At 32.7% G+C, this 12,002-nt stretch overlaps 1 protein-coding gene across 2 annotated transcripts; it reads left to right on the top strand.

Annotated features, from left to right (window-relative positions):
• Window positions 1-6,655: 6,655 nt before the first annotated feature.
• On the top strand, window positions 6,656-11,999 carry LOC148190574 (sorting nexin 1-like). 2 transcript variants are annotated; one of them, XM_088102801.1, is made up of 11 exons: window positions 6,656-6,797; window positions 6,930-7,067; window positions 8,356-8,491; window positions 9,177-9,310; window positions 9,689-9,763; window positions 10,244-10,403; window positions 10,541-10,674; window positions 10,791-10,859; window positions 11,110-11,189; window positions 11,428-11,488; window positions 11,573-11,999. In XM_088102801.1, exons 1-11 carry the CDS (start codon window positions 6,786-6,788, stop codon window positions 11,789-11,791), a joined length of 1,218 nt encoding a protein of 405 aa, XP_087958927.1. In that variant the 5' UTR covers window positions 6,656-6,785; the 3' UTR covers window positions 11,792-11,999. The 2 variants fall into 2 exon arrangements, with proteins under 2 accessions (XP_087958927.1, XP_087958928.1); XM_088102802.1 differs by having other exon boundaries at window positions 6,660-6,797; window positions 6,933-7,067.
• The last annotated feature ends 3 nt before the right edge of the window (window positions 12,000-12,002 follow it).

Genomic DNA, 12,002 nt, shown 5'->3' with positions numbered 1-12,002 from the left:
ATATTCCAGTTTCCGGTCTTTAATTCTTGCTTATTTTTCCTTTTATCAATATCTTCAATTGTTGTTTAGTTGGGAATTTTAAATGTTACTTGTGCTTTACACTCGTAATAATTTTTGTTGTAATTTAGAAGTTATGTTATTACTTGGAGTAGGATATTTATCTTATCTGTATTTTCTCTATTTCTGACTTCACACTGACAAAATCCTGTTCTTTGTAGTATACATTATTTGGAATATTCGTATTACTCTTACATTTGGCCCAAGAAATGTATTTGGATAACAAGGATGAAGTTGCTTTTATACTTGACCTGCTTAGTAGATTGGTGTCCTTTAATACTGTAAGTTTACGAAGTTTAATTGACCATTTTTTTTTCAATTTGGTTCTTTATAAGGACACCGCCACTGCATGATAATTTTTGCAAATCCAACAAAGCATAATTATGCCAAAAAATTTGCTCACAAAAGAGTATCACACACATATTAGTTCACACATTATATCATATATTTTTTTAATTGACTTTAACCTATTTTTCATTTAATTAGGTGCCTCCGTCTATTCAATGCTTTAGCAAATATAGAATAACCATTTACAATACAATATGCAATATGTAATTCCTAGTTCAGTCAACACTACCAACCATTTAATTTGACTATCAATATTTCTTTACCAGTAAGATGGTTACAGAGATCTTTCTTTATATTTTTTCACACACAAACAAGTATTTATAGCAAAGTTTGGATGGAAAACTAGCCAAATTTTTTGTATCCTTTAGATCTTTTCACATATAAACATGCATAGGTAACCCTTGTTTTGTTTTCTTTATATGTCTCAGTTGCAAGTCAGCGACATAATTATTGACTCTGGTATGCAAAATAATGAGCAGTAAACATAGAGAATGAGATGTTACCATTAAGTTCTAAAGCATATATTAGATGTGTTAGATGATAAGAAAATAAACCCAAATCATATGAAAGTGCTTTGGTTTTTGTATCAGATATAACTTTATATGCATTATTAACTAATTAAATCATCGAAGTCTATTTTCCCTGGTAAAAGTTTAATATCTTTGTTGGACAGAAGCATGGTGACTCATTTCAGTTTCCTTGTGTTACATTTCAGGAGCTTGAACATGATATTTGCCAAGACTGTTGGAACCAGAATCAGAGCCATTAAAGGAAGCAATTGCTTCTACATTCTACATGCACCACCCTATCTTGGACATGGTCTTCACTATTTTAATTGATATTGCCGTAATGATCCCTACCCTCACTACTTATGCTTTCACACTCAAAATTAAGATAATATCATATGTTTAAGGTTCATCTCCTGATTAATTTCCATACTTTAACTATTGAATGTATTTGGTGACTTTATGCACCATTCTCATGGTATCACAATCTTTCTTTCAGGAAGTCTTTCATAGTATCACAATCTTTCTTTCACCAAAAAAATATAATGATCCTTCTATCAGAAGAGCCATAACAAACACCATCCAGGTCAGATTCTTCTAACAGTTCTCAAATCTTTCTTACTGAAACAACAATTATCGTCTACACAACCACTTAGTTGAATTTTTCTTTGCATTGAACTATGTTAAAAAATCACAAAAGCACACAACTAACTCAAGCCATTGATTTTATTTTACAACCACTCTTCCTATGCAGTTATTTTACTTCAATACAATATATCAAAATCTCTGTCCACGTAATTTTATTCACAAACCAGATACAGACTAGGAAGTGAAGCCCGTAAGCATGAGTTGGAAAATATTTTTTTAAAAAGAAAATCAACTTTGAATTGCCATAGACAGGTATTCCACACCCTCTATTTTATTTTCTTTCTTCACTCGTCATCCATGACTCTTATAAAATCAGTACTGCAATTTAATGAGATGTATTTATTTTCTTTTCTTTTTTCTATCTGTTGCATTCCAAGTGTCAACCAATGCTCTGGAAAAGGAAGCATTTCATGACCTCTTTTCCTAATTGTTAAGTTTTGCTACAACCAATTAAAGGGGCAATCACTCTATTTTCCCTTTTATATCCTTATTGAAAATTTATTTTCAAACGTTTTATCCCTTGTTAATTACTATACTTCTAAAACTTTATCATTAAATAACCATTAACAAGTTCTCAATTCTGGAATTTCCGGAAAAGAGCTTTCCAAATCAGGGATAATAATAATAATCAACTTGCAGGACAAACATATATTGTCAATTTACATTTTTTTTTAATTTTCCCCTTTGATAAGAAAAAGCCCCATTTGACTGAATTTTCAATGGATCATTAACTTGTACAATTAGTTAAGTTTTAACACGGAGGAAAAAATAATTCTAATGTATAAAATATCATAACAACGAAGGCTTGACTGTGAATAAATTTCTAGAGGTTAAAATATTATAAAATGTGAATTAATTAAATTAAATAAGAACAAGATTCATTTATTTTACTTGCAGTATTTGCTGTCAAGAAGCAAAGTCCTTAGTAACAGCCACATGACCAATAATCATGTACCATGAGTAAGAATTGATTTGTACATGCAATTTGTTGTGATATGCATCCCTTCTTCAATGAACAAGAACTAATGGACCAAAAATGCTAAAAATTTAATAATTGAATTAACATATATGAAAAAACTAAAGCTAAAAAAATAAAACGCAGTACAAAAAGTCCTCTATTTGATTAGTTGATGTGTAACAGAATCATCAAATTGATGATACAAGTACATTAAGATAAGACAAATAATCTTTCGAACACTTTAGCTACGTGTTCCTTTTGTGTGATTATAATAGGAGTTTTGCATTCTTACGCAACAGTTTTCATTTAGTTCATCTTTAGTTAATGTTAATAACATCCCGTGATCTTTGTTGGCAAATTTGTACTTCCACTGTTTGAGTATTGTGATTTAGTTAAAGCATAATTAATAATATTTCTTACTTTAACATTTTGTTGAAAAATGTTATATTCTTTTTAAGTGTACTTTTGGATCTGGCTTAGTTATGCGAAGATGAATGTTCCAGACAATAATGGAAGATTCTATTGCCCATGTGTTAATTGTTTGAATGAGCGAAAGCTACCAGCTGAAGTTATTCGAGAGCATGTTCTATGTGATGGATTCCTAAAGAGCTACACAATATGGACATGTCATGGTGAATTAATAGACATGCCAAGTGTAAGTGACTCTCAGGTAGAAGCAGAACAAGTTGATTTAGAGATGGATGATCGGTTAGAGGACATGATACATGATGTCGAACCTGATTCCTTCCAACGTGCTCATCTGTATGACAACTTGTGCACTGATGCAGAAAAACCTTTATATCCAGAATGCACTGGCTGACAGCTTCTACCAGTGGCTATTCGAGAAGTATTGCCTAAGAATGTTAGATACACATTAACAAGATTGTGCTTTTTTTTCAATGCAATATGTAGTAAAGTTATAAAAATTAAGAAGTTGGATCAATTAGAAAAGGAGGTTGTGGTCATATTGTGTCAGTTGGAAATGTATTTTCCTCCATCATTCTTTGATATTATGGTGCACTTGATTATTCATCTAGTAAGAGAAGTTAGAATTTGTGGTCCAATATTCTTACGATGGATGTACCCTATTGAGCGATACATGAAGATATTAAAAGGTTATGTAAAGAACCAATATCGTCCTGAAGCATCAATCGTTGAAAGATATATTGCTGAGGAAGTATCGAGTTTTATACAGACTATTTATCATATGTTGAAGCTATAGGGGAACCTAGGTCTCGTTACCATGGAAGAAGAGGTGTCGGTAAGGGTACTAGAAGTGCAAAAGTTGTCACCCTACATAATGCTGAAATTCTACGAGCACATATGTATATATTGAATAACACTGAAGAAATCATCCCCTACTTAAGTGCTCATAAAGATAAAGTTAAGAGAAATAATCCAGGAATGTCTCAAAAGTGAATCATTAATGAGCACAACATAACCTTTTTAAAGTGGTTCAAACAACAAGTTCAAGCTGATTGATAGAACTTCTGATACATTACAATTGATATGATGAGGGTGGTGATTGTAGACGTACGAGATGCTACAACTCGAGTCCCTGTGCCCACTCAGGAGGTTCAGACAGTGGGACAGGCCCTTGGAAATTTTATCCTTTGGCCCGTTAGATTATCAAAAGCAATTGTAAAGGAGGTAATTATTTTAATTATGCACTTTGTTGTTTTTATTGGTAATACTAATCTTTTGTAAGTTTTTAAATAAGTATACCAAGTTGAAGCACAAGGGCAGGAAGATATGAATGAATCACTTCAACAACCGCCACAGCCGTCACAATAAACAATTCTACAACAACTTGGTATGTTGGCAATAAAGATCTCCCTTTCTCCTATAGAGTTACAAATGCCTCTTGAAGTCACAAACAGGACATCTTCGCTCTCTTTCTTCATATGTCAGAGGGATATTTTTGAAATTCTCTCTAACACTGATATGTTATGTTTATCAGTACTACAACTTTGGTTGTTGTAAGTAAATTTCTACATTTATGAAGTTTAGATATATTCAATATTTTATTCTAACATTATCCATTTTCAATGTTTAAGGTATTTACATCGGTTAAGTATTGAAAGGAAGAATGATCACATTTATGGTTTTATTGACCCTGTTGCCATTCAAGGAGTTGAGAGTAAAGGTGAAAAGGTCCAAAAGTACCTCTTAGAGGCTTTTGTAAATGAAAAAAAACAAGTATACTTAGCACCTTATTTGCAACAATAAGTATATAATTTTTATTAATAAAATTCTATTTATGTAAATGTTATTTAACACTATTATTGTTTGAATCTACAGGGGTCACTTGCAATTGTTATTAATTCTTCCTCAACAGTTTCTTGTAGTTCTCTTTTGTTCATTGCACAAAAAACCTCGCACTTTGCCAATTAAAAGTACACTAGTATTGTAAGTTTTTTAATAATTTATTTGTTGTGTACACATAACTGATTTTAGTAAGTTCCTTAGGACTCATTTCAATGTACATTTAACTTTATAAAGTTGTTGAGACATATTCAAGGTTGCAGGAAACACATATCGTCTCTAGAAAGAAGTTGCAGTTCATTGCACCAACTGTAAGTAGTTAATCTTTCAAACTATAAATACAATTATAAATTTTATGATACTTTATAAATTTAACTTGTAGTGCTCACATCAACCAGAAAGCTTTGAGTGCGAATATTATGTCATGAGGCACATGCAGAAAATTATAACTAAGATCTTAAGTCATTAATATTATAACTTGACTCAAACTATTTATTTTGTAGATATTTGATGACACGTCTCCAATGGAGCAACATATCATAAAGGATGTTCGGGAGCAGTGGGCTGCATTTTTTTAAACATTTGTAAATGATTAGATGTTTCAATATTACATTTTGAGTTTAGGAACTATTTTATGTGTAACTATGTTAAGTAAATATATTTAGAAACTTTGTTAAGTAAATATTACATTTTGATGTGTTTAAAAAAACAATATTGATTATTTTACTTGTTATTGATTATTTAAACTATACTCTGAGATTGAATTTTATGCAGGTCTGGATATGGATAGTAGCACATACAAATCCAATATTAAAAAAAATGTCACTTTTTACACCAACTAAAACCAGATCAGGTATAAAAAGTCTTGTTTTTCACACCGTTTATAACAAAATCAGGTATAAAAATGAGCTTCTTTTATACCTGTTCTAGTGGCAATAGGTATAAAAAATGAATTTTTATAAATTTCATTTTTTAATACCTGTAAAAGACTGAATTGGTGTAAAAGGACAAACTTTTTATATTTATTCTAGAAACGGTGTAAAAAAAATGAAAACTTTCTATATCCCTTACTTCTATACCTACTAAAAAAGTGGTATAAAAAGTATTTTTTAACCGGTATAAAAAACTTTTTTTTACATTGTGAACACGAAAATAATCGATCAATTGTACTATCCATTTCATCTACATTATCTTCCGTGCGTCATTTAAAGAAATTACATCTTGCACTTCTTCATTTCGACTCCACTGTTCAAAATATCCAACCAAAAACATTTCAGGAAAAACCAAAACAATGTATCCCAAATTAAAAAGACAAGGAACAAAACAAACCTTGTAATTAGGACAGTCCCAAAAATGTCTCTCCTTGTTCTTAACCGCGACTCTCAATATAACAACATCTTCACAATAACATATTTGGTTGCTAACCATTTCTCTCGATGAACCATCACGAGAGCTTCTCCATGAGCAAGACGAACTGATTAATTGACATTAAGGATAAAATAACGTTTCGTCTACAGGAATCAAGTATGTACTTTTAAAATCGGATACCAATCTGAACAAAATCACTTAACACAAACCAAGTAAACATTTAAACCTAAAGTAAATAATTAAAATAAAATTATATTAAAATAAAATATTTTAAATTTCAATATTTGGCAAAACATCACACTTTAATTTATTTTTGGAATATGACTTCTGATTGAAAATTATTTTTATTTAAAATTGATTTAACTTTAACTTTTATTTTAAATAATTATTTTTGTTGAATTATTTTGAAAATTTTATTTTAAAAATTTACTTATTAAAGATATATAAAAAATGTATTCTGTTGTATCTATCATATCTAATATATCGTATAATCTCTCTGTTCACTTTCTACCTTCTTTTCTGTTAATCAAAATTCTTTTATTTCGTTTTCTACTTCTTCCTAATCCAAACAAATAACAAGCCACTTTCTGTTCTGTGTGGAGCCACTGCTACTCTTGGATCGCCCCAAAACGACCATGAATTCATTGGTAATTACAATTCTGTCGCAAATACTGCACACAAACTTCTTGATTTTTTCTTTTCGTCCTTCTCAACCCTTTCTCTCTTTTGCTTCTTCTTCTGTGTTTGTATGTTGACGACTGTTTTGGGATATGGAACAGCAGAAAACTCTCTCCGGTTCCTCGCAGAGTCCTAGATCTCCTTCCTCCTCGCAACCGTTCCTCTCCGTCTCCGTCACCGATCCCGTTAAGCTCGGCAATGGCGTCCAAGCCTACATCTCCTACCGCGTCATCACCAAAGTACTTTAATCATTCACCTGATGACACTTCTTTTCTTTCACTACGCGTTATCTATTTATTATTTATTTTATTTTACTTTTCGTTATGAAATTTCTTGTTGAATCTAAGTTGAACTTTGGTTTTCGAGTTGATGGAGGTCGTAGGAGCTTTTCTTTGAACTCAACTTTGACCGCATTGTCAATTTCGAAGAGTTTATTGACGGGATTAGATTTTCAAGGAATTGTGATGATTGAAATTTGTTGAACATTGTGATTTAGAGAAATTAGTTAGAAGCTGGATTGCTTTAGTTAATTGAGATGTGCATTGGTTTGATATTGATCATTCTCTTGTTACTGTTTAGGGTAGTTCGTAGAGTTTCTCATTTTCTCCCTATAGCTGGGTGCAGTCCTCCTGAGTGTGGTGTTGTCGGACATAATTAGCACATGGGTGGGTATTAGGAAAATACATTTTGGTCACTTAAGCTAATAGGAAGTCTCCATGGGAGGTGAGAATGAAGAATTGTGTGTCCTATTCCACCTTTAAGTGGGATCCTTCTTCCTTTTCCGTATTAACTGTGCGGGCAAGTGTCCATCCTTAAAAGCTCAAATAACGGCCTTGTTCACCTGTAAAAGGCATTCAAAATCCTGAGCGAAGGCTTGGGTGTGGGCTAAAAATGTGCGGTCTGGGTGAAACGGCCGCAACAATTGTAACTATGAATGAAGAGGGAGTGTGCTTGTTGGTTGATGATTGAGCTTGAGCTTGATTACTGCTTGTTGTATTAAGTTAGTGGAACAAAAAGCTTGATAAAAAGAATATGCCTACGGTTTTGCGGAAGCAGGGATGGTTTAATTCTTTAGGTTAATGGACAGCTTTTAATAAGATGAAATCATGTCTCAAAATCTTATTATTCTAACTGCCTTGTCTCTTTGATTCTTATTTTGCTTAAGTGTGTTAGTTTGTAAATACTAGCTGCCACTTTTTATGATCTGTATGAAATAAATTGAGCAGGTATTTATGAATTTTCAAATGCTACAGTAATTAAGGAAACAAAAAAAGATAGTTTTTTATGTGGAAATAAAACATTTATCACATGAGAACACACAAACAATGTTGACAGGGTTTTCAAACTTGCTAGTAACCATAAAATGTTAGAAGCATTAACCTGTTCAACTTGTAAGCAAACTGTTTTCTTAGAGGGCTTAAGTAAATTCATTAGTTAGAGCCTTGATTATTCCCTTATTTTAAATGGAAAAATATTCTTTTCATTATGTGTAACTTTAGTTTTTCATCATCTGAAACAATTTGGCAGACAAATTTCCCTGAGTACCAAGCACCTGAGAAGATTGTTATCAGACGTTACAGTGACTTTGTCTGGTTACGGGATCGCCTTTTTGAGAAGTACAAAGGCATTTTCATTCCCCCTCTTCCAGAAAAAAGCGCTGTAGGTAAGATCTTGTGCGCTAATGTTATTGTGAATTTAATAATAATTTGAAAGTAGCCATTGCCATTGGAATATGTATGCTAATGCTGCTACTGTCAATGCTCTATCTTCCTTTGACGTCAGCTCATGTTAATTTTTGGTAGTTGTGTTGCCCTTTTCATTTATCGTCACAAAAACAATTTGAGTGAGGAAAACTGCTGCTATTTAATACTACTTTTCACATGGTCAAACCAAAAAGATTATCATACGTTTCTTTTATGTTCAGAATTAATTTTGGAGATATCCAGTCATCTGCTTTACTTTTTTGTCTATTTCCCACAGTCTCAGGTTTCTGGTGGAGCTTAGTAGCTTGAATTAGTAACTTAATTCTACTGTTTGATGATATATATATATATATTTGGTGTGAGCTGGAATGTCTTTGACAAGATTAACCGTGCATTTAGTTGGTGATTCAACTAACATGAGACTTTCATCGCTGATATGTATTTTAAGTTGATTGAGATCCTAGAAGCCATGCATTATGCTTACAAACAATTCATTCTTGACTTGATAGTATTGCTGTTTAATGTTGATCATCATCCTAAATTCCTGTCAATTTTTCATTTTTTTATTTTAATTTTTTCAATGGAACCTTGAAATGTTGTTGCCACTAAAGTTCTGCTTGGCTTCTCTTTTTGTTGTTATTGCAGAGAAATTTCGTTTCAGTGCTGAATTTATTGAAATGAGGCGGCAAGCGTTGGATGTATTTGTAAATAGGATAGCATCGCATCGTGAACTTCACCAAAGTGAGGACCTGAGGTTGTTTTTGCAGGCGGAAGAAGAGGTGATGGCTCACGTGCAGTAGACTTTATTTCTCTATGGAGTTTTGTCAATTTTAGATTCAATTTGCTTTGTTTCTCTTTCTACTCGCTTTTTTTACTTTCTATCATTGTGCTGCTGCAGCTCTGTATTTTTGTGCAAAGTTGAATTATACATTATTGTCACTCATTTTGTAAGTATCTTGCAACAATAGTTCATACTGGAGAGTGGAATACGCAATGTACAAGTGTTGTTACTATTGTTTCTTTTCTATAGTATTCCTTACTCTTGTCTCTATATTGTATTTTAAGTGCTCAATTTCTGTTCTTCTCATATTTGACTTTTTTTAAAGAAGGGAAATATGAACTTAGATTTTCTTCATTTCATTAAACATATTATGCAGACAATGGAACGATTAAGGTCACAAGAGACTGGCATATTCAAGAAGAAGCCAGCCGATCTAATGCAGATTTTTAAGGTAAGATATTTTTATTTCTTTGACAAATTCTAATGATATTCAACTATTTTTGTTTTAGAATCAATAGAGGATGCTATTATAATGAATTTCACAAAAAACATAAGTGAATGTTATTAGTTACTATGGCGTTTCTTCTTTTAGTATAAAATTCAGGCAAGGATAACTAGCTGACATGAAACTGTTGCTGATTGTAGTCTTTATTTTTTAACATTTCAGCATATGTAGACCATAGAATAGGACAATCAACTTGTAAATTACCTGTTTTAGCCTTTTCCTTGAAACAGCTGCAGACTTGTTAGTTGCATTTTGCTAGATTATTGTGAAATTCTGCCACTTCAGTGCTTCATTCTCAGATTATTTTGCTCAGATATGAATATGTTGGTGCAAACAAGCTGTCAGATTGCCTTATTGCTATTCGATCTGGTTGAGTGTGCTGTTCATCCAGCTTTCTAAATTTGTTGTTTATGTGAATTTTGACAGGATGTGCAGTCTAAAGTGAGTGATGTTGTCCTTGGGAAAGAGAAGCCAGTAGAAGAAACAGATCCAGAGTATGAAAAGATGAAACATTATATCTTTGAGCTTGAAAACCACTTGGCTGAAGCTCAAAAACATGCATACCGTCTTGTGAAGAGGCACAGAGGTATATGACACAATTTAAGATTCTGTTTTGGTTCATATTATTATTGTCTTCTCTATCTACTTTCTGTTTTATTATTTTGTGCTCGTTTTATCCACTATTCTGACAAGTTAAATTCGCAACTCATTATGTTCGTGCAGAATTGGGGCAATCACTGTCTGATTTTGGAAAAGCAGTAAAACTTCTGGGTGCTTCTGAAGGAAATGCTCTTGGGAAAGCATTCTCTGAACTTGGGATGAAATCAGAGATTTTATCAGTTAAGCTGCAAAAGGAGGTAACTCTCACGTGTTTGTTGTTGGACATCATTGTACTGGTTATTCGTATGTTTGCATGACGGTATATGCCTATTATTGACCGATCAATTTGAAACAAACTATCCTACTGTGATAGGCCCATCAGCTCTTGATGAATTTTGAAGAACCATTGAAGGATTATGTCCGTGCTGTACAATCTATTAAGGTAGTCCTGGTCTTGTTTTCTTTCAGTATTTAATAACTAATTTGTCTAACTCCGTTAAAATATTATGTTTGTTAAAATATTGTGTTTGTTTTGCTTGAAATATATTTCCAGTTGCCTTAGTAAAACAATTATTCAGTTATGCGAATCATATAATTTCTGCTCCTCCAACTGAGCTCCAAAAATGGTTTAAAATGGATTGTTATTCCTTTTTTTTTCCAATCTAATGCTCTTGGTTCACATTCTGAAACAGGCAACGATAGCAGAGAGAGCAAATGCCTTCAGAAGACAATGTGAACTGGCTGAAACATTGAAGCTCAAGGAGATTAATCTGTATAAACCTGGTTACCTGTTTTTATTATTTGCCTAATTTAATTTTTATTGCAGAATTAATTCCTTTTTAATATAAACATCATTTTATGGCTAAGGTCCCTTTCCTGAAAGGAACTCTCTTTTCTGCATATGTGAATTCAAAATAGAAGCCTTATTTGTGTCTTGTATTCTGTGATATGAATAAAAACCTTAAAAAGTCTTGGTGCCATATATTTTGATATATATGTTTGCAATGCAGTGACAAGCTCACGCTGATTCGATCTGATAAAGTTGGAGAAGCTGAGCATGAATATAAAGAGGCAAGTTTGCTTGAATGTTAACCTCCATTAATGAGAAATATATGCAATTTCTTTTTACTGGACTGACATGATTTTACCATGCAGTTGAAGGCAGAGAGTGAACAGGCGACGCATACATTTGAGACGATTGTGAAACTAATGAATGAAGAGATGGAGCGTTTTCAGGAACAGAAAACATTAGATATGGGGATTGCTTTCCATGAATTTGCCAAAGGTCAGGCACGTCTTGCAAATGGCATTGCAGACGCGTGGCGAAGTTTTATACCGAAACTGGAATCATGTTCCTCCCTCGTGGAGAATTAATCAATTAGTTCCGCAGAGCATAGATATAGTACTCTTTGATGGGTTGTTACTGGGGTCAGGGTATGGCAGACGCAGGTCGCAGCTCTTGTTTTGTAAAAGAGCTTTCGAATTATTATTATGCTGGAAAAGGTGTGTTTTCTTTTTTGGTCGATCTTGTACTAATCTTAAACAGAGTAAAGGGGATACCTATCCGCACTTTTGTCTTCAATTT

This window comes from Vigna umbellata, unplaced genomic scaffold (assembly GCF_029865625.1).
Source record: "Vigna umbellata cultivar VRB3 unplaced genomic scaffold, Vumbellata_1.0 scaffold_746, whole genome shotgun sequence".
Classification (NCBI taxonomy): Eukaryota; Viridiplantae; Streptophyta; class Magnoliopsida; order Fabales; family Fabaceae; genus Vigna; species Vigna umbellata.
This window is presented reverse-complemented; position numbering and strand designations above follow the sequence as displayed.